This window comes from Mustela putorius, unplaced genomic scaffold, assembly GCF_011764305.1.
Source record: "Mustela putorius furo isolate JIRA1106 unplaced genomic scaffold, ASM1176430v1.1 tig00003927_pilon_pilon_pilon, whole genome shotgun sequence".
NCBI lineage: Eukaryota > Metazoa > Chordata > Mammalia > Carnivora > Mustelidae > Mustela > Mustela putorius.
This window is the reverse complement of record NW_025422072.1, coordinates 850,105-873,524: the sequence shown is the minus strand read 5'-3', so window position 1 is coordinate 873,524 and position 23,420 is coordinate 850,105. Positions and strand designations below refer to the sequence as shown.

Sequence of the window (23,420 nt, the reverse complement as noted above, 5' to 3'; positions counted from 1 at the left end):
CGGTCCCGGGGCCGCCGGCTCCTCCCCGCGAGTGTGCCCGTCTGCCGCTCGCCGCGCTGAGGCAGTGCGGCGGCGGGCGGGCCGAGGCTGCCGCCCAGCGCCCTCGCCGAGGCCATGCCCGGGCCCTAGCGTGCCTGCCGCAGCCCGCGCCCAGTGCCCCGTCCCGCGCCCCGCAGCCCCGCAGTCCCGCGCCCGCCGCCGCCTCTTCAATGGGCAACCTGCTCGGCGGGGTCAGCTTCCGCGAGCCCACCACCGTGGAGGACTGCGACTCCACCTGGCAGACGGACTCGGAGCCCGAGCCCGAGGAGCCGGGGCCGGGTGGCGGCGGCGAGGGCCCGGGGCAGGAGCCCGAGCAGCCTGCGCAGCCCCCGGAGCGAGTCGGCGGGCGGCCCCGCGCCGGCCCCGAGCCGGACGAAGACGCCGAGGCGGCGGGCGCCGAGCAGGTACGCGGCCCCGCGGTGGCCTCGGGCTGGGCCAGGGCGCCCCTGCCCCTTGAGGAAGGACGTCGCCGGGGACAGGGGCAAGCGCCGAGCGCCCCCCGCGCACAGGGGCCCGGGGCGCCGGCGGCCGCTGGTCCTCCGCGGCCAGACCCCTCCGCGCCGGCGGCCGTCCCGCTGCCCCGCGGACGCGGGGGGGCCTGCCGTGGCCCGGAGCGCCGGAGCCGTCCCCTGCTGGCCTGGGGCCTGACCGCGGGCGCGACAAGGAAGTCCCTCACGGCAGAACCCAACTTGAATGGGTGTTTTCTTTGCCTCTGCAGCGCAGCTGGGTGCTGCGAAGGTGGGGTGGGAGGAACCTGTCTAAAAATAGAGGATTGTGAAAACTGGTCTAGTGCGTGTTATTGGTAAAAATTACCCAGAATAGGGAGGCACTGCAACTAAGGAGCAGCGAGCATTCTCCTCTGTAGGAGGGTCTACAGCCATTCAAGTATTGTGGAAGGTCCCCAACCGAAGTTAAAATGCCACAATTCTTACCCTAAGTAAGGCCTTTCAACTGAGGAGTTCAGGGCATTCTTCAAAACTCTTGTACCACCCAGAGACTTGTTGCTCCACCTGGGCTTAAATCATTTGCCTAATAGAATTTGGAGGAGACGTTAGTAAAGGGATAACTATCCCTTTTAACCTCTGACAGACTGAAAATAATTCGGAAAACTAAAAAGGAGGAATTGTATAAGCAGCCCTCTAAAAGAAGTGCGTGCCCTGGAGGTATTAAAGGTTTGTGGTTCTGCATTAGGCCCTCCTCTTTATCAGCTGTGGAGGAATGAGAGTGGAAAAAAAAATGGAGCCCAAAGTCAAATATGACCACAGGGTGCTTGGCTGGAGAGCCTAAATATTACAGCTAAGGCTGCTTTATAAAGCTGGACGATCATTTCTGTGTAGGTCAGGAGGAAGCAAAGTCCCAGTGCAGGCTGTTCGCTAAATATGTTATTTCAGTCACCTGCAGTTTCGGGGGTTGGGAGGAAGTTGCTGTTTTCTTCCCCATTTGAGACAAAACTGAGGTTTAGAGAGTATGAGGAGCTTGCCCAAGAACATTCAGGAGAGAATGAATGATACAGACCCAAGTATGTTTGTAACTAATGTAGAACCTTTAACCTGTTGGAATTGGGACTAGCTCTCTGACCCCTTGTTTGGGATTTGCTGGTTTGCTGATGGGCCATTTTGCATTGTGAATTCAGCAGCCCCCTCCCAAAATATTAGAGGCTGTACGCCAGTTTTTCCCTTTCTATGTCTCCCAATTAAGTAACCGTCTCAGAGAAGTTTGGGATATCAAAAAACGCCAGCTTAGATTCAGTCCCGCTAACTAGGTCCATCTATAGAAAACAATTGGATAATTAATGTTTCAGTCAGTTAATTGTGACAGAAATGGTAGACCACAGCAGACCTCCCTTTTCCCCTTTAATGATTTATTTTTCTTGTTACTGTCACCATTTAACTTTCCTAAAAAAAATCTCCTTTTTAATGTTGCTTTTTGACTGTCAGCTCCATTTGTTGCCCCTCCTGGTAGTCATTTGCAAGTACGACTAGACCTACCTTTATGATCCACCCCAGTCTGACTACTTCTCACCTCCTTCACTGCCTTCATTCTTAGTTCAAGTGAAGATTTGACAAGTGATGGCGACATTAACAATCACCAAGTCTGGGGAAAAAGCATCATCAGAGGTTAAGTCAAGAATTCTCTTCAATTTTATATCCTATTAGACGTCCAAGTGGAATTCTTAACATATCCATGGATGGAGCCTTAGTCCAGGACTGCAATCATCAACTTATATGAATGGTGATGTATGAAGTCCTGGCAGATAAGTGGTCATTAAGGAGTGATGAGAAATAAGAACTAAGCCCTGGGCACTCCTCTATTTAGAACATATGAAGGGGAGGAGGAGCCAAAGAGAAGTGTGACAAGGGGAACCAATGAGATTGGAAGAACCCAGAAGAGGTGTGGCACCTGACAGTGTTTCATGAAGGAGGGAGGCATTGAACTGGCCAGCACTGCTGCGAAGATGCCCGAGTTGAGCACTGAGATATGGTTTGGTAAAAATGGAGATTTGTTAGTGATGTTGAAAGAGCTGTTTAGATGGAATGCTGAGGATGAAAGCCTGATTGTGGTGGGTCATGGGAGAAGAGGAGGAGAAGATAGGGGATATGTACAATTCTTTGGTGATATTTTACTGTAATAGGGAGCAGAGCTGTGTAGCTGCATTTGAGGGGGATTTGGCAAGGAATGTTGTGTACGTTTATAATTAGAGATACTACAGCATGTTTGTCTGCTGAGGGGAATGATCCAGAAGAGAGGGAAATTTTGATGATGCAGGAAATAGGAACAATGAATATATTAAGGAACAGAATCCTTGGCTGAGCAGGTGAAAGGCACAGGATAGAGATTCCAAAAGGAGCAGAAGTTGAGGAACAGGTCAGATACTTGCAGGTTGGTACATTTAGAGGTTGGAGGATGCAGTCATTCTCACGATAATCCTGGGAAATAGGTAAGGGCATGACTCATTATCTTTGTTTCACAGAAGATGAAACCAAGATTCAGTTAAGTGGTTGGCTTAATGCCTCACAAATAAGTAGCAGAGTTAAGACAATCCAAGTCTTGGGCTGTTGACATTGTACCAAGGTTCCTGTCGTGCTCCTTCACTTTTAGTGGAGCTGAAATGGCTTCATGCCTAATTAGCTGGACTTGCAGCCCCAAGCCTGGGATTCCAGTTCTATGCTCTCACTGAGCTTTGGGGTCTTGTTCAACTTCTCTAAGCACGGGCTACCTTGTTTCTAAGCTGGAAACACTAATACCTGCCATCCAGGTGTGTCCTAAGAATCAAATGAAATAATATATATGTAAGCGCTTTGTAAATGGAAAAGTGCTTTCTATACAAATGTAGGATGATGATTCATATGATTGTAGCTCAGGCTAAATAGATTCAGAAACTTGCTAGGCAGAGCTATTTTGAAACGTGTGGCAAGGACCAGAATTTAAGCTTTCCTTGCTTATGTAACATGACAGAGTAGCTAATGTTAAACATCGGAGAATTTGGTGTTAAAGTAAGTATCTCTATACTTGTAGTAATAGTGAGAATCACACCACTTCAAAAGGTGCGAAAATTGCTTGGAGGATGCTAATCTGTCAACACAGATGGGGGTGGAGGGTGATGAGAAAGGGATTGGGAGGGGGTGAAGCTCTTAATGAATATGCAGACCTAAACTTTGTCTTCTGTTTCATCGTTATCATCTGTCTTATTGTCCTTATGATTATCGCAGGACACAAGGCACTCCCTTAGACATTATAATAGTAGGCTTGGTTAGAGAAACGAAACTGATTACGTTGACCCATATCATACATTTTTAAAATTATTCATGGTGTTGAAAATTTTTAGAATTTAAATAGTATGAATAAACTACCATATATAAGTTACTATGATCTGAAGTTCATTTCATTTGAGAGCTTTTACTACTCTGTGTATATATATTTTAAATTTGCTGATTTATGTCACCTTGTGTTATCACTGGAGTCACAGATTATACATGCCTGTGTGTACTTGTTATGGTGCTACGAAGGATGGAATTTAGAAAGCTATTTAATTTGTTTTAAAAATCCCCTTTTCATTTCATAAGTTGTGTTTTCCTTCTAAGTACAGCTAAATGTTGCAGTTAGTGACAATTTTCTTTGTAGAATTGATTTATTATCTTAACAATTTTCTAGTATTATATATTCTAAAATTTTGTCAGAATCATTTGTGTGACCTCTGGTAAAGTAAATGTCTTAAATTCATTTTGAGTTCTGTTTCTGATGAATATTGATCTAGAACATTTGGCCTCTATAGTTCTTGGTGAATAATAAAGTTTTTCTATTCAGTAAAACGCCTTAGGACAAATGTTATTGGGTTCAAATCAGGCAAATAGAATGCCAAAAGATGTTGTAGTAAGCATCATTAAAAGAAAATTTCTAATACTGTCATTATACTGAAAAGCTTGATACTTTTCAGGCTTTCGTTATGGGTGTTCATTATTTTAAGTGTTCTAGAAATTTCTCAGATTATTTTCCTTCACCATGTAAATGGAATTTCACTTTTTATTTTAGGGTGGTGATTCCACTGAAGCAACTACCAAACCAAAGAGAAGTTTTTATGCTGCGAGGGACCTGTACAAATATCGACATCAGTACCCAGTAAGAGTATAGAACATTTTTCTCTAAAACATAAAATATTTCCCTTCTCTGTTTTTCTTACTTTTGTACTGCTAGTAAGCAAACATGCAAGAAGGGTCCTTGTGCCTTTTTTCTGTGTCCATATGCTGGAAATTGATTTATTTTTTTCCTTTAGCAGAACTTCAAAGATATCCGATATCAAAATGACTTGAGTAATCTTCGTTTTTATAAGAATAAAATTCCATTTAAGCCAGATGGTAAGTAATCTGCTACCCTGGTAAAAAGCAAACTTTAAATAATAACATATGCTTACTTGTTCTTTGTTTATTGTGTGGTCGGTACCTTCTTAATGCATTTATTCATTGACTGGCTTTACTTTGCTCTATAGGCTAATGTGTCCCCAAAGTCCTGAACTCTAGAGTTGTGAACATCCGTTTGGCAATTTCTGGAGGAATAACTGTGAATTAGCAATACCTTTCCACCACTTGTTCATGGTGGGGGTCATGATAGTGTTAGTGGGGGCCACATCTGTGAGAGGCAAAGAGATGAGATTCATAAATTCAGAGAGCCAAAGAATATTAGGTTACTAAGAAGTGTTAGAGGAGATCAAATTAATCTTTCTCATTTTAAAGATGAGGTCACTAGGTCTTAAAGCTTGGATGACTGACTTGTCTGGTCACTTGATTTGATTGTAGAGTTGGGTCTAGGATCCAGGGGCCAGTATTCTTTTCACCACACCATACCTCCAAATTATTTAGAACATAGCTGAAGAGTAACGGTTATATTAGAATTATTAGATAATTATTAGAATTATCTGATTCTAATTCTAATTCAAGGAGCTCCAGCAGTCCCAGTGCAGTGTTCTGATACTCTAGGAAGGGAACTCCAAAGATGGTAGATCTCCATTCATCTCTGCTGAGTAAACTGCTTCCTCCTTTGCAAGTGTACAACTGTCCTCATAGAATCTTTTCTATGTTTCTCCCCCTATAAGGAGGGGATGCATCTGTTATGGTAATATGCATATTTCACTGAGGCTTCGTGCTGTGGTACATGATGAGCATCCTAATTTTATCCAGGTTAAACCAGCAAAGTTGGCTTCTCTCCTTCTCACCCTTATCTCTTTGAGGTGACCAGATGGCCCTGGCTTCTGCTCTTTTTTCTTAGTGGAAACTGAGCCAGATCCACAGCCATGTGGGTCAGGGAATGAGGGTCAGAGATTGCAAAGCTTTCCAAGTAGCAGGACTACATTCTTTGGTAAACTAACTGGAGGAAGGCTATCTAAAGACTGGGAGAAGTGCTGGGAGGAGGAATTCCTGCACTGTGTACTGAGAGATGTGACAGTTGGGAGTCTGGACAGGAGAACATTGTCACAATGGCCAGATCCACTTGTCTTTAATTTTCTTTTCTGGTGTCCCAAAAATCTGCTCTAATTAAGGAGGAAACCTCTGGGTAAAAATGTTCTGTTGTGTTTACTAAGGATAGAAGCACACTGCTTTATTTACTAATTGAAGTAGTGTTTGTTAAATTATTAATTTTTTTAGAACCTGGGACAAGAAAACCGTTTGAAGAAATGCAATGATAGATTGTTAATTTGACTCCTACTTGAATTTAATAAAAGTTTACCTAAAGGATTGCCTTCAAATATTAAAAAACATTGAACATGACAGTATTTAACTAGATTATTTTCGTATTTCTAGTAGTGAATTTTTTTTGTGGTAGTAATTTAAAGTAATAACTTCAAGCACTGCATTAATTTTTTGTAATCTTTACCACAAAACTTATTTTGAAATCTTATGGGGTCGGTAGGGGTCAGAAGCTTTATCTGAGATCACATAAAGTGTTATTCTAGTTCATTATATAAGTTACATAAACTCACCCAATTTCTTCCCCAGTATGTGCACACATACACATATCCTTCCCCTTGCCCCTGCAACAAACATTCACCTGCCAGTAAGCATGAGCCTGCAATGACGTATTTTAATTATTAAGCAGGAAGAGGGATAGTTGGAAGGGATAATTGATTTAAAAATGCTGATAAGGCCAAGAGTATGATTCAAAAACAACTTTTTCCTCAACCTTCCAAGAGTAGACTTCTACCATAAACTGGTGGTATCTGGTAAAAGCAAGAATAAGATGAGTTGTTTTTGGAGAAATATGTTGTATTTTTTTCTGTAAAACTCATTAAATGGGCCACATAGTCAATTATGGGGACCTAGATAGAGTTAGAGAAGCAGGAAGGTTTTGTTCTACAATTGGCCCTTGAACAGTGTAGGGGTAACAGGTGCTAACCCCTGTGTAGTCAGAAATCCATGTGTAGCTTTTGACTTCCCCAAAACTTAACTGCTAATACCCTCCTATTGACAGGAAGATTTGCCAGAGGTATAAATAGTTGATTAACACGTATTTGGTATGTGATAGGCATTATGTACTGTATTCTTACAAAAATAGTTCAAACTTATATTGTTCAAGGGTCAACTGTAATGGGTTCTTATGGGGAAACAGGAGGATGTGGTGAAGAGGGCTTAGTTTTTGGAATGAGAAAGACCTGTATTCTACCTTTAGATTTATGATTTTGTCAGTGTGTGACTTTGAACAAATCATACAATGTCCTCGTTAGTAAAATGGGGATGGTAGCACTGGTTTGGGAGAGTTACATGAAGATTAAGCTGGATGATATATACTTTGTGTAATATGGATCCTTTTTCTCTATTTTTCCTTCCTCCCTTTCTTTCTCCTTTTTCATGCTTTTCTTCTCTCACCTTTCTTTTATTCCTTTCCTTTTTCCTGGGCTACATTTCATCTTGATCCCATCTTGTGTTTAAAGAAGTTAGGACCATCTAGGGCAAGGGTTGGCAAACTTTTTCTGTCCAGGGACGAATAAGAAGTACTTTCAGCTGTGTGGGACATGTAGTCTCTGTTGCACCTCTGCAACTCTACTGTGGTTGTGTAAAATAATAAATGAATGTGCATGGGTGTGTTCCAATAAAACTTTATTTATAAAATAAGTGACATAGTTTGTCAATTCCTTTAGAGTAACACTGTTGGATAGAACTTTATGTAATTCAAGGTACCATAGAATTTTGAAAAATTAGGCCTATTACATAACTGAGTATATGGCATAGGATATTCTCCTTGGTATAATTTTTGTGTGCTATTATTAAATTTCAAAGGTTTTAATATAAAGATTAAGTGGTTAAAAGTTAAAATGCCTTCAACATTGTCTTAAATGTCTGGCTCATCTTCTAAATATTTACTACCTAGGTGTTTACATTGAAGAAGTTCTAAATAAGTGGAAAGGAGATTATGAAAAGCTGGAGCACAACCACACTTATATTCAATGGTCAGTTACATTTCTGTATCTTGAACCATGTCCTATTTAATCATGTATGTTTTCCAGATAACATTAATATAACAATATTATTTTTCTAAAAAATAGGCTTTTCCCCCTGAGAGAACAAGGCTTGAACTTTTATGCTAAAGAATTAACTACATATGAAATTGAGGTAATGCAAGCTCATTTCATTTTATAGGAGATGGCTCAAATAATATTGTTCTTTTATTGTCCTGGTAACTACTGAATCATTTCAGCTGACTTTTTTGCCCCCTTAGGAATTCAAAAAAACAAAAGAAGCAATTAAAAGGTTCCTCCTGGCTTATAAGATGATGTTAGAATTTTTTGGAATAAAACTGGTTGATAAAACTGGAAATGTTGCTCGGGCTGTTAACTGGCAGGAAAGGTTTCAGCATCTGAATGAGTAAGTAAAGCCCTGGAGTATATCAGGGGCCAGCATGTTATTTTTTCTGGATTGGAGTTCTCTGTATGGAGCATAGTAACAACTAGTAGATGGACCAGAAATTTGAATTCAAAAGCTAGTCTGAAATGCATTTTATTCCTTGCTCTGTCTTCTAAAGCACAACAAAACAATAAGAAAGAATAACATTTCAGGTCGGAATAAGGCCATTCCTCTTCAGAGCTGTTTTTTCCTGAAACCTCTCTACTGCCCAGGCCACGTGGGGTCTCTCTCCCTCTTTATACCATGGTTCCTGGCACTCATACCCATTTCTTGTATACAGCTTTCCACATCTCCTCTGCTAGGTTGTGAGTGTTCGTCAGGCATGGTACCTTCTTAGATTAAATCCATAAATTAAGACTATGACATATAAAAATCATTTTGTAGACTGGAAGGGGAAAGTGAAGGAGGGGGAATCAGAGAGGGAGAAGAACCATGAGAGACTGTGCCCTCTCGGAAGCAAACTGAGAGTTTTAGAGGGGAGGGTGGTGGGGGACCAGTTGAGCCTGGTGTTGGGTATTAAGGAGGGCATGGATTGCATGGAACACTGGGTGTTGTACACAAACGATTAATCATGGAACACTGCATCAAAAATTAGTGATGTACTGTATGGTGACTAACATAACAACAATAACAAAAAGACTGAAATGTGTCTGTACATTACTAAAAAAGAAGGAAAATTAGAATATTCATTATTTGGGTAAAAAACAAAAGCCCACTTTTGCTTACTAAATCCTAAAACCCGTGAAGGAAATTTTAATATAGTTTATTTGGAATTGATTTACTGTATTCTTTTGCCTGGATATTTATAACTTTCATTAATACTTATACCCAAAGTTTATTTTTCTTATTATTTTCTTTGTATGCAAAATGATTTTTTTTCTTTTTAATTATAGGGTGACTTATGAATGTTGGACCATAAAACCAACAACTTTAAAGCATTTTTTAAAGCTTTTTTTTTTTTTTTTTTTTTAGCACATTATAATTAGCTGAGCTGGGCAAATACCAAGGGGAAAAAAAAAAGTAACCTAAGAAATTTTTCTTTGCCCAACAGTTTTAGGCATCAGTTAACTGAATTTTTTGGTGTTTTCCAGAACTTTCATCTTGCTTTGCTAAAATGAGTATAAGTATTAATGTTTAAGCCTTCTTTTTACTTTATTAGTCATAGTCAACACTATTAAAATGGTAGCTTGTACTAAAACACCGAAGATACAGGCATAAAGTTTTATGATCCTGAGGACAAGATCCAGTAACTCATAACTCAAGTTAAATTTGATTTATTTAGGACACTTAGAGCAGAAGCGTATATGCCTTTGCCTAAGCAATGTGGATAGCTGGATAGCTGTCTCTGGACAGAGTTTCTAAGGCCTTCTGTCATACTGTCAACGAACGCTATCAGCAAGTAGCCTACTGACGTGAAGGAGAGCAGCAGAGCATCATTGTAGAGAATCGCCATCCTCAGCTTCTTGTTTCTGCTTGGAATAGCAATCTCATTTAGTAAATGTTTGTCGAACGAACAAACAATGAACAAAAGACATTTGCCAGCTTAAATCCTCCTTGGGGTTTTATTTTCTGATTGTCTAACTGATAGTTGGAAATAGATCCCTTCTGAAAGTTTTAATTAAAATGATCTCCTGGCTTAGGTCAGGGGAAGGGATCCTGAATTAACCATCAGATTCCCTTGCCCCATTCAGATCCTTTTCTCTCCACCACCCACTGTCTCTCATTTTCCTTTCCCTGGGTATTGCACAGAGCTTTTATTTGTGTTTTAATCTGTGTGACATCTTGAGTTTCTTAGAGTAGGCAGGAAACTCAATATATTTATAGTAGCCCAGCAGAAAAAAAAGTATTGAATGAAAGTGAGATGAAGTAACGTTTAGTGAACAAGTGACCATGACTAAAAGAACTAAAATATTTCCAAACATGGGAGTACAGATATGTAGACCAACCACTCAGATGTATTTCCAATTTTATTTGTAAATTAAATTTACAAATTTAATTAAAGGATAAGGATACAAATCCTTAGATTATGGAGTCTACTTTAGACCCTGGAATTGCTTCTCACTTTTATTTTATTTTCTACCTCCTGTGTGTTCTTTCTTCACCTACCTGGTCTTCCTGACACCTGCAGTCCTTTTACCATCCTTACTTCTTTTGGGAAGCCCAGCTTCTCTCTTTTAGCTGCTGTGCACCTCCAAAGACTGCTCACAACATTAGAAGGGTTTTATCTGCTTTCTTCTCTCTTCTGTTTTGTCTTTCTTTGTCGTATTTATTTCAATTCATAACTGAAACACTCAGTTTCTTTCTTGTATACTTCCGTTCCATAATCTTCATTTTTGTTCTCTTCAACCCAAGTTTTTGTCCTTTTCTACTGTTACGTAAATATTTTAAATCAGAGACTGTATAGATATGGATAAATGTGTACAGAAATCCCATCTTGGCCCTTCGTCTAGGACTAGATATGTGCAGTTGAGCTGTACATTTTGGTTGCAATAGAGTGCATTTTGTTGCAATAGAGTACATTTTGTTGAATCATGTAACTCATCTTTGGGATTTTTAAAGAGAAATATTCCTCCCAATTTTCCATGCATTTCTCTCTCAGGTTTATAGAAGCAGATATTGCTCAAGGATTTTATCCCTAAATTTTTGGGGAATAGAAACTCCATACTAACCTAACACTAAGTCATTTCTGCTGTTAATGGCACACTGTCTTAACCTCGTTCAAATTAATCTTGCCTTAGAAGATTTTTACTTCCTAACTATTGAAAAATACCGATTCTTAAGACTGAAACATACCTGCTGTGTTTTACCCTTTGGCCTCAAAGAGTTGAATATTAGGATAACACTTTTGTGGTCAACATCCAGGAGAATGGGGATGATAAAACTGCTGTGCTTGTCTTTTCCAAGGTTTGGCTAGCCTGAATCATTAAGGTTTTTGTTTTGTCCAGACAAACTTTCTTATTAACATGTGAAACTGTGGAACCATCCCCTTGTGTCCCTCAGGTAATTCCACAACCTTCTTCACTTTTCCCAGATAATTTACTAGTTCTTCCTAAGTGAAATATTGCAAATACTTTCGGAAACGAAAGCAGGTGTATGCATTGCTTGTATAAAGTTCAGTGTCTGGTGTATAAAACAGGTTTTCGAGGGGCGCCTGGGTCGCTCAGTGGGTTAAAGCCTCTGCCTTCCGCTCAGGTCATGATCCCAGGGTTGTGGGATTGAGCCCCACATCGGGCTCTCTGCTCGGAGGGGAGCCTGCTTCCTCCTCTCTCTCTGCCTGCTTCTCTGCTTACTTGTGATCTCTGTCAAATAAATAAATAAAATCTTTAAACAAACAAACAAACAAACAGCCTTCATCTGATAACAGCTTTAGTTTGGGGACAGTGAAGAAGTTTGTGCAGTGTGGGGAAAAAGGCATCTTTGGAGTCCTTGCCATTAGAAGCAAAATTTAAAATTCTCTAGGAAAAAGGAGACAGAGGCCATGGACGGAAGACTATTAGGTGATTAAATTGGGAAAGGTACACATAGGTGGCTCTGAGTACCGCATTTAAATAATAACAATCACAATATGAATTTTAAATAATTTCTACTTTTTTTTTTGAGTCCTACGTGCTCTGCATAGGTCTCAACTTATTTGATTCTTCTAACAGTCCAGTAAGGGAAGGGCCATTTCGCTTATTTTGCAGATAAGGATATGGAGTCAGAGAGAGATACCATAACCTCATGTAGCTGTGGGGGGTAGAACCATGGTGCAAGCTCAGGTGTGTCCCCAAAGCCCTTGCTCCTCACTACGTTGCGGATAAATGCCCTAGTAGACCACATCCTCAGTGTGCTTAGGAAACAACAGCTCAACATCAGTGGGAATAAATTTTAAATCTAAATATTTCTCAAACATGAAGAATTAAAGTAACAGGGGGAATTTATATTACATATTTTAATATTGCATAGATTGCCATTACATTGAAGTATAAGGTTTTAATAACTTCTAATTTATTCTTCCAATGGTGTGTGATAGGACTTTCGGTAAAGTCATTGTTCAGTTAAAAAATATTTTTCCAATAGTTTTCATTTCCCTGCTTTTCTTCACCTGATTTCCACCCCCCCACCCCCACCAACACACACATTTTATTCAATCCTCTCTTTCAGGTCCCAGCACAACTATTTACGAATCACTCGTATTCTTAAAAGCCTTGGTGAGCTTGGATATGAAAGTTTTAAATCTCCTCTTGTAAAATTTATTCTTCATGAAGCCCTTGTGGAAAATACTATTCCCAATATTAAACAGAGTGCTCTGGAGTATTTTGTTTATACAATTAGAGACAGGAGAGAGAGGAGAAAGCTCCTGCGGTTCGCCCAGAAACATTACACGCCTTCAGAGAATTTTATCTGGGGGCCACCGAGGAAAGAACAGTCAGAGGGGGGAGGCAAAGCCCAGAAGATGCCTGCCCCTCCCACCTCCGGTCACATCAGTCAAACTTCTATGCACAAAAAATCCAAGGACTCCAAAAATTCCTCCTCAGCTGTTCATTTAAATGGCAAAACAGCCGAAGAAAAAAAAGTGGCACCTGGAGGGCCAGGAGAGGAGAAAGACAGGCCTAGTGCAGAGCCCAGCGGTGAAGCTACCAAGCCGAGAAACACAGAGGACAGTAATGGCGAAAATTCAAATTCTGAACTGGAAAAAACAGTCCCCAGTCCTACTGAGCAGAAGGAGAGTACAGCTTCTCCTGAAAAAGAGGAAGGATGGCGACAGTCATAGCAAAGACCCTGAAGATCCTGGAACTGCTGATGCTCCCGATGATGGACAATCACAGTGAATTATCAGATAACCCACACCCCAGCTTAGGTAAGGGAGGAGGAACTGTACAGGGTCTCCTGAAGAGCGGAGGGCACATTGCAAATTTTCCCCGTCTGTTTTTGATTTCCCAAAACTTTTTTTGCTGGTTTTTCATTTTGGATGACAATGAATTTAATCTTTAGTAAGAAGTTTTAAGCAAGACCCAATAAACGAATGTATTCTGTAATGCTTTTAGGATGTGACTTTTCAAATTCTGTACCCAATGATTGCTTTGAAGTGATTTTCAATGTATCTGGGAATAATCATGTAGTATCTCATGTATCAAATAAATTCCTTGGGAGATTACAGTCTACATGAAGAAAAGCAAGGGGACGAATTTCGTTCTGTTGCCATGCTTTTTGCCAATTTATGGATTTATTTCTTAAGCTGGAAAAACAGTTTGGTCATTTCAGATATATTCATAGAGTAATTTGGACTCGTCATTACAACACCTTAATATGTTTATTTTTAAATTCTGGTATGTGAGATTTATGTTCTTGGGGAGCTATAATCTCCCAGCCCATTTCGTGTCCTCACTGCCCTTGCCTGTTTCCCTCTCTCTGCACTTGCCCTCACTGGCCATCTTTGTCAGCCAGCATGTGTGTTTCTCGGGTATGTTCAGGTGATCCCCTGTACTGAAATTTAAATGGAACAGAAAGGCACTTTTCAGCTGTACGATCATCAAGAATTTGCTTTCTTAAAATAATAAAAATGTCTTTCTATGTTAAATGCTTAAAAACAAATTTTGATGCAAAAGTCCAAGAGAAAGATTTTGCTTTTATGGCTGTTCCATATAAATTTGGTGCCTGTGTCTAAATGCAAATGACTAAAGAATTAAAAAATAAGAAAAGAAATTACTCATTTTTAAATGGCATGCTTCTTACGCTGTCAACAAGGTAGTGGTCCCTAATCCTTGACTATCTCAGTGTTCTGTGGGCTATGAAATTAATAATAGTACTTAGTCCAGAGTATCTTTAAAAAAAAAAAACAAACAATTTGTTGTATCTCTAAGTTGTGAAACCTCAAAATTGAGAATAGATTTGAAATTCCATATCCTCAGGTTTAGCAAGCACTTGATGTTTTGATATTGGTTAAGAGGAAGTCATTTTATTTCCTCTACTACTATTATTAATTAGTACTACAAATCGGAAAATAATCAGAAATGCAGGGCTGAGAACTTCAAAGCATGCGTACAAATAGTTAAAGCAATTAATAGAAAAAAAATTCACTTTCATTTAGAGCGGAATTGGCTTTTGTGTATCTCTTGTGCTTTTAGATTCACTTTAACCACCAGAGAATTTTTATTATGTTCTATTTGTTAGTCATAACATACCATCTTCTGTTACCTTTATGATCAGAGGATTTCCAGCCAAAGATTTCTAGAGAATATATCAACAGTATGCCTTTAGAAATACCTTATTGCTTTGAAGTTTACATGAAACATCACATTTGCTCAAACTTGACTTTTTAAATACAAATATTAGAAACAACTTGTATATCATATTCCAGTTAATCTAGAGTATTTTCTCATTTTTGGTTCCCATAACATCCCAATTTTTGCTTTCTATTGTTTGTGAAGTGAACATAAAGATTTGGGGAAACAATTCTGCTTTTGCATTTCAGTTTCGTTTTTGTATGGACCCTCTATTGTGGTGCTTGTAGCAATGTCCCCATAGAGATGATAAACAGTTTTCAGGGTTAGATGGTGAGAGTAGTTGTCACATTGAACTGAATTGTAGGAACATGATTAATTCAAAATATCTTACCAATTCTGAATACATGATAAAACATTCAGACTGCTTTCTAAATGTATAATACTAAAAATTTGTGATCAGATATTAAAATATTTAAAAAAAACAGTGGACAGAGACAAAAATAAATGGATATAATCTGAATGTCTTGGAAACTGAGCCCTTACAGGTAAAACATTTCATTCAACAATTTAACTTTTAGAATATTATTCCTAACTAGGGGTTTGATTAGATTGTGCCAATTAATTAGAGAAGATTTAGTCTCAAGGGAAAAACTGCCTGGCTTCCATTTAAAACAGTGGCCTTTTCCCATTATTATTTTTAAGATCCATATTCATATGTAACAGTATGATTCCTCCATTTAATCTGCAAATATTTTATGAGAGAATTCTTCAGTAGAGAACAAGTGAGGGGATGTCATTCCTTTTGCAAATAAAAACTGAGTGTCTAAAATTTTTTTTCTATAAAGAATACTTTGTACAATTAATAGTTTTTTAAATAAGATCTATAGATACGTATTTATGTGGGTCTTAAATATGAAACAGCCCTCTGGGTTTGACGCTGATGTTTTGTATTTTGAAAAACTACCATATGCTTGCAGAAATTTATTGAGAAGCTGTTTTAAAAATGCAGTGAAGCATGGCCAAATAGCTAGAAACATTATTGAATCTTTGCAAATATATAGACTTTATTATTGCACCTTGGATTGCGAGAATATAAACATTGGCTATTGATAAAATATTAAATTGCAAATCATGGCAAATGATGTTATCGCTTGGTTAGTCTAGTACATTTCTAATATTTTGTGCTTTCATATCTCTAAGGGGATAATATATGTGAAAGTATTTTGAAGTATGTAAAGTGATATATAATATAAGATATATTTCTGTACAGTAGAGAGAAGTTTATAACATTAAGAATATTGTATCATTATACAGTTTCATGCTCAATCTCATAAGGAACTCAGAAGAATCATGATAGAAGTGAAAATGTGTTTGCTTTCTCTAAATCAGGTCTAGTTCTCAGTTCAAAAATTATTTTGTATAGTTTTATTTTGAATTTAGGTTTTGAGACTACTTTTTTCAGCTTCAAGTAGAAAATAAAATATATAACTCAGGAGTTACTAGAGAAGTTCTAAGATTTTTTAGCTAAGTATTAAAAATATAAATGTATGAAAATGTCATTTAACAGCTATCATTGTCATTATGTTTCATGTTTTGTTGTATAGAATTATCTACTTTGCTTCTAGCTTTTATGTTTTAATCTGAGTGAAAATATGATATGGTGAAAAAGGAAAAACAGTGCCAGTGTTCTGAGTTACTATTCAAAAAACCATTTTAGTAGGTAAACTCTATATCAAGTGGTCAAAACTGGTTGAACTGATAGAGACTATTTGGTTAGAGTTAAATTTCCCTTTAAAATAGAGTTATGGTTGAGTTTATACTCTCTTGAGTAACTAAATCAGCCAGGTTCTTTGTCTTTCTATAATTGAGGTTCTTCTAGAAGCTATATTTTCTAACCTGAGAAAAGGACATTCTTGACTTTACTTGAACGTAGCTTCGTCTATGAGTCTTTCATGTCTGTCTGGGCTGAGTGGGGATCCTTTGTTATAGGAATGGTTTTGAAGACTTCTAATTTGTTTCCCACCAAGAGAATTCCAGAGTATGGGTCAATCAGGGTCAGTGTAGGATCTAGAACATTAGCAGTTACATATATTGGCTTCTTTAGATTTTTTTTGTAGTGTTTATGACATGAACAGATTTGTGTGGGGGTAATCTCTAGAGTGACAGTGAGTACTACCGTGCCTCCTTCCCTGTTCTAGTTATCCAGCCCACCCAGCAGATTGTGTTCAGGGACAGGCTGTGTTTTTAAAAATCCCTTATTACTGAAGTTAATAATGATATAGTTATAAATATGAATGCCTGGAGGTGTCCAGATGTGCCTTAACTAATGTAAATGGTTCTCATTCAGAAGTTTAGATTTTTACTCCATTGTAAAATCTTGCCATGAGGAACTTTCCAAACCATGAATATCACTATTTTACTGAATTTACGTTGGTGCTTTTTCATTTTGGAGAAATTTCCCTTTGTGACAGTAGCATAGGAAGTGTACTTGCCACAGTGTTCAACAATGTCATTTATTTGACAGAAATTGTTTACAGTAAGAAAGATTAACTACATTGGTACACTTGTTTATGTTCTTGCTGGATTTTGCTACATGCTATGATTTTCATTTTAAACATTACTCAGTTACTACAAGTAATATTTATCAGTATTTCACTCTTTTCTTTGCTGCAGATGGATGCAGAAAATGGAAATATATTAGAGAATTATTTAGAAGTGTAACTCCAGTAGATGGTCAGAGGAATCTGAAACTAATTTTCTTACTAGAAACATTTAAAAAGCACTGTTTTTGCTTTTTTTCCTAGATTAGAATCTTCTTTGTCATCTGCTTTTTTTCCTGATCTGTTCAGGAAAAATAACTAATTTTAGTTATTTGTGGGAAATAGCTTCTTAATATGTTTGTTGCTTGAATTGAAGTTTTCATGTGGAGGATACAATTAAGTGTTTGTTTTATGGCTCAGACTGTGCCTGGAAGTAGAATCAAGAATGGGGACTAAGAATCAGGTGGGCGTCTTGGTACAGTGGAGCCAGCACTGGGTTCCAGTCTCTCCAAAGGCATGATGGGTCCTCAGAGCTTCCTCGGAATCATGAGGGTGTTGAGCCCCACTATCCTTGACTTCTGAAGAATGTGGACTAACTTGGATTCCAAATACAATTTTAATAGGTATCGATTTTCACAAACTATGTTATAATTTATTACCATTTTGTAGTTGTTTAGGAAATTATGAGCAATTGGACACCTCCTATGTAAATCGTAGCTGAATCTTTATAACCATCTTGGGAAACATCAGAACACCATTTCTGCCTACCCCTCCTCTCAGTTCTTCAATCAAAAATTCTTTTGGGTTGTTCTTTCATAGGTTAAATACTAAAAAGTTTTTATAAAATGACTCTGTATTTTAAAAATGAACTGAAAGGGAAGAGACATTGATGCCTACTTGTAAGGCTTGAAGACCTTGTTAAAAAAAAAAAAATCAGAAACCTCATGAAAATATATTTAAGCTATGAAGTTCATCATATTTTCATTTTTAAATTATAGCAGAGTTTATGGAACAGTTTACATTTACATTACAGAGAGATTAGTTATATAATAATCTTGGCCCTAAGATATTTTCAAGTTCCGTACTCATTGGTCAAATGGGCATTGATTTTTTTCGGGGCTAATTTAGTTTCAGGTGAAGAAAAGGAAAACACAAATGGAACAAAAGATTAGAAACAGTAACAAGAAACTTTCTACAGAAATAAAGATATAACCAATGATGAGTTTGCACAAGTGACAGAATTATTGGGAACAGATGAGGAATGATCTATAAAAGCTTTATGGGTAGGGATGTGATTTCAGAATTAGCTCTATGTTATTTTTGCCTAGGAGATAAGGGATTGGTGTGCAAACAGAATCCCATTAATACTCTCATCTGAACCATGACTTCCACCCACTCCATGGTAGAATGAAACATTTCAGTAGAGGGGGTAGAAGTAGACATGATCAGGTACCAAGTTTAATTTCTTTGCCAGTGTGTATCAATAGTTGGTGGTTTTACTAACCAATTAAACTGAGGGACTGGCTGAGATAGGATTCGGTAATAAGATTGTCTAGAAATGAAGTAACAAAAGAGTTGACATCATATTAATTGTGTGGCATTAAAATTAAGAGAAAGAAGTGAGAGCAAAGCATTAGCTGATCCTTTGATAAACATGTTTTTTCATTTTTATAAAAAGACAATTTACTCCCTTTTCCTGAATAAGCTATTGGCCTTTCATTAGTATTACCTAAGAAGATAGATGGCCAACTGGGTCCTGGCACTATTTTACTTTGGAAACTACTGTGTCCTTTGTATTTTAGGTACTTCAGGAAAATGGGTATGATTCCTAAAAAGATGTGTGGTTTACTTCCCATGTAAGCTCTCACTGTCCAGCAGCCACTGGGTCTTCTCTGTGCTCTGTATTCTACTGAAGTATGAATTACAGAACGCTGTGCATGTCTGTTAGTACCAATACCATGTGTGTGTGGTAGGAGTTGTAACCAGTTTCTGGATCTGTATGGTACTATGAAACACTTGTTTTATAATTCTATAATTGTATGGCAGTGTTATGCCAAAAATGTATAAAGAACAATAGTTTCTGTTGCCGACTGCTGTATTTTAAAATATGGTTTCTGAAATAATATATTTAGAATTCCTTTAGAGTAATTATTTTTAAAAACTATTGCCAAATACACATCCTGTAAAACGAATAAAAGCCACTTCATCTTGGTTAACATTTTAGCATTATGTTAGAGTACATTATATTGATTTTGCACGATTAAAATATTTTTGAGGAGCTGGAACAAATGACTTGCTGTTTTTCTATGATTAGACATATTTTTATGATGATCATATGAGATCCACAGTATTTCCTTTCATGTTGCAAAATAAATATTTTATTTTGAAGGGTGAAATCTTATTTACATATGAAGTTATTTTTGTTGCAAGATTTCGGAGGGCAGATTGCATGTGTAAATACTTGGATGTGTATTGTTTCTTTTTTTGCTTTTCTCTGTTTAAAAAGTATATTGAACCCAGATAAATGAAAATGAATAATTAATGGAGATGACATTTCTTCACCAAAGAGGCTGGTCTTTTTAATAAGTCTTTTTAGTAAGAGGATAGTTGGCCCACAAGGTTACATTAGTTTCAGGTGTACAACAGAATGATTCAGTTTCTCTGCATGTCATGCTCAGATCATTACAAGAGTAGCTACCAGCCGTCACCATATAACGCTATTACAGCAGCATTGTAAATAAGTCAAAATTTTGACTAAAGAAAATGCAGTTGTGAGGTGAAATGAAGAGGTTGCTCTAGATACCATGGGACCGTGTGGATGAAGATGAAGAGGGGCTTTGCTGCACTGATCTAGACAGGCAGGAAAAGAGAGGACAAAAGAACTAAGAATAGACTGTGGTAAGAGTCAGAATGAAATGACATTGTGCATAATTGAAAAACGGTTAGGGAAAAAAATAACAGCCACAGTGGTGAGTGAGCATGATTTTAACTGCAGCCTTTGGGATGAATTGTTTAGTAGAGAGGAATGGATGCAATTACCTTCGTGAGGGAAGAATGGGCACATTCTGGTGATAGAAAATAGAGAAGTTTTCTTTCCCCTAAATGTTGAATGGCTGTAGGCAATGTGAAATCCTAAGAGACTGGAGAGTCTCAGTATAGTGAGAAATTCAAGACTGAGTCTGCATTTCTTTAAGAGCATAAAATTTAATATGGGAGAGAATTTGAAGAGAAGATTTGTAACATGTTCCTTATTTTAAACCTCAAGTGGATGCACAGCAGGCAAGCTGGTGTTCCAGGGAGGGAAGGAAATCCCAGCCTGGATAAAAGGAGTGATGGGCAGTTTGGCTTCTTGTAGGTGATTTTACGCTTTGGCGATTGTGACTAAGGGGCTGAACTGACAGAGGGAACATTAAGGATTATCCTGCCCTTGGGATTATCCCTGAGAAAATGTTGGATTATTGGAAAAGCATTTTAAAATAGGTTCCTAAAAAGAGGGATTAGAGAGCCAGCATGGATTTGACTTGACTTCTCAGAAAGACGGGGTTTACTAAGGAATTTTGCTATACCACCCTACTATTTTTATAACCTTGGTGTATATTTAACACTACCAATGAATATATAAATATCTTGTCAAATGGCATATAACATTTTTGTTGTGATTGAAATAGCCTGTTTTCTCAACTCTCGATTTTGGAAAAGGAAGATTTTAGAGGAAGAAGAATAAACAAGGGGTGGATGATGTGAACCAAATGAGATCTGACAGTTTACCTTAGAATGCCGAGCTTGTCTGAGATCTTTGAATGGATGATTTGACTCTTGTCAGAAAGAGAAGTTCAAGAAAAAGCCCCGAAGGAGTAAAAAGTGAGGGGTAAGATGTATTTTGTTTAATGGAGCAAAGCTGACTTTCAGGCCAGAGACTTGGATCCATGCGACAAAACCATCACTTACAGGTGGCTGTGTGGCTTTGGACAAGTCCTGTAAATTCTCAGGGTCTTTGATCTCTCATTGGAATGGCAGCTATTTTATGTTTCTTGAAAGGATTAAGTGTGGGTTAAACATGAGGGACTTATTCAAGATACTCCTTTACTGTGGCTCCTAGTATTCTAGGAAAAAAATGCGATGTTTGGTCATGACATATATCATGTAGAATGTGTCTCAATGGAAATCAATCTACTCTAATTTATGTTTATCAGACTTACAGATAGAGACAGATAGTTTTAGTATAGTTTTTACTAAAAAAGCTGGTAGGTATGGAATTAATGATTTTATGTTTAATATACTGGTATGAACAGAATAGAAAATTTCCCTCACTGTGAATATAATGAATGTACAAAAGAGCCCTTTATTACTTCCTTGATTTTTTTGAATTGGTTTCCCTTTTTTGCCAAGAATGAGCTGGACTATGAGGCAGAGCTGAAGCCCTTTGATCAGGATCAGGAGAAGATCTAGTTTATTTTAGGATACTGTCAGTTCTGATTTTTATCAAAAGCAGAAAATTTTGATTTCAAAAAAAAAAAAGAAAATTTTGATTTCAAACCCTCCAAATATATATTTACTTCAAGATTTAATGGAAGGCCACCTGATAGTTAAGACTATTTAAAAACATGTATGTATGTATTCTATGAACATTGTGGCCCGGTTGTTATTGTTTTCTTATAATCAGGACTAAGAGAATGAATAATCTTGTGTTACATAAACATTCATCTTTCAAAATTCTAAACTGTAGGTATCTTCATACTATGAAATTAAAATGGGTTCACCTCAGGTCTTGGGTCATTGTCTTATTCAACCATTTGTCCTTTCAGAATGCCACACATATACTATAAATAAGATATGAAATACATTCTCATGGCATAAATAGTAGTTCAACGGTTCTGTTTTCTCTAGCGTTCATTGTGACTGGTTTCCCCTCATTTTTCTGTTCAATGTCCATATGTGGGAAGGGAAATTATAGACTCTCATAGTTGGCAGTGAGTGTGGACCCTAATCTTCTAGATAATGATGAGGTGACATGGCTTTCCTTCCTCAAATGCTGCAAATGCAAGAGCTGGAGGGAGGACCTACGCCTCCTGGCTCTTACTCAGCGTGTTTGCAAAGGGTGGCCCCGTTAACTCCCGAGAACCCTCTGCTAATTGGAATGGATTCAGAAGCATCAGTCTAGACAGTGGGTTGACCTGTGCTGTAGTATTAACAGAGGACCGGAGTCCTCTCCACAGAAGAGTTTCTTTCACCGCTGAGCATATTTGCCACTGGCCATTGATCAAGTTTAGCCAGCTCTGAGGCAGGTTCAAACATCTCCATGTGGGAAAGAAACCCACTGGTGCTCTGAAAATGGACTTTGAGGACAGTCATCCCTGACCATGTGACTTTCTGTGCAGAGTAGCTCCTTTAGATCTCATGGACGTGGACGTGTCCATACGGCTGTCACCCTGACATTTCTGATCTCGTTGAATGGCATCATGTCATCTCCAAACTGGAAACTGGAGAGCTACCTCAGAATTTTCATTTGTCAACACATCCAGTTTGGCAACAAATTCTGTTAATTCTCTTTCTCAAATTTGTCTCCATTCCACTCCCTTATTTCCATTGTCCCCATAGGCCTTTATCTATTGCAAACGACTCCCAGTTTTCCCTCTGCCTTCAGAGAGAATGCAGCCTTCACAAGACGCTACGGTGTACCTTTGTATCTTGGGTGCCTACCATGGGGCTTGGCACATAGTAAACACTCAATAAACAATGACTGAATTTAAAAAAATGTTTATCAGTTATAACTTGAAACAAGATGTGTAAGTGTAGGGACAGCTATTTCTGGATCTACTTCTGAAATAAAATATTTTCCTCAGGACAAAGAGCCTTCAAAGTGAGTTATTGTTACAACAAGCACAAGTACAAGTACAAAGATTTACATTGAAACATTTTGTAAATATTTTATGCTTTGATAAACCCAGATCATAGTTTCTTCCTGGTTTCTTGGGTCAGTTAGTAACAAATGTCATTAATTCAAATTCGAGGTTTTAAAAAAGGAAGAAAAGGACAGGATCCTGCTTTTCCTGCTTGACTTGGAATTTTAGGTAAGATGAAGTAATTTAAAGATCATAGCAGTGGATCAACAAAATCCCTGTTTCCGTGCCTGGCTGAGAGTTACATGCACGGAAATAAACAAGTGTGAGCGTGAGATGAAGTCTCTCTGTACGAAAAGCATCTGGAGCGTTGGCAGAATAAAAGCAATTCCCTTGGCAGTTCAC

General features: G+C 38.1%; 1 protein-coding gene across 3 annotated transcripts; it reads left to right on the top strand.

Annotated features, from left to right (window-relative positions):
- Window positions 1–63: 63 nt before the first annotated feature.
- Window positions 64–19,460, top strand: OGFRL1 (opioid growth factor receptor like 1). Of its 3 annotated transcripts, none has more exons than XM_045069360.1 (7): window positions 64–443; window positions 4,570–4,656; window positions 4,814–4,892; window positions 7,897–7,975; window positions 8,072–8,138; window positions 8,245–8,390; window positions 12,573–19,460. In XM_045069360.1, the coding sequence occupies exons 1-7, from the start codon at window positions 210–212 to the stop codon at window positions 13,180–13,182; spliced, it is 1,302 nt and encodes a 433-aa protein (XP_044925295.1). In that variant the 5' UTR covers window positions 64–209; the 3' UTR covers window positions 13,183–19,460. The 3 variants fall into 3 exon arrangements, with proteins under 3 accessions (XP_044925295.1, XP_044925294.1, XP_044925296.1); XM_045069359.1 differs by having other exon boundaries at window positions 4,811–4,892; XM_045069361.1 differs by lacking the exon at window positions 64–443 and adding an exon at window positions 618–2,156 and having other exon boundaries at window positions 4,811–4,892.
- Window positions 19,461–23,420: the final 3,960 nt, after the last annotated feature.

Coding starts and splice junctions, on each gene's coding strand:
- OGFRL1 (XM_045069359.1), top strand. CDS start 210: ATGGGCAACCTGCTCGGCGGGGTCAGCTTCCGCGAGCCCACCACCGTG. Junction 4,657..4,810: donor AATATCGACATCAGTACCCA/GTAAGAGTATAG, acceptor TTTTTCCTTTAG/CAGAACTTCAAAGATATCCG. Junction 8,391..12,572: donor AGGTTTCAGCATCTGAATGA/GTAAGTAAAGCC, acceptor CCTCTCTTTCAG/GTCCCAGCACAACTATTTAC.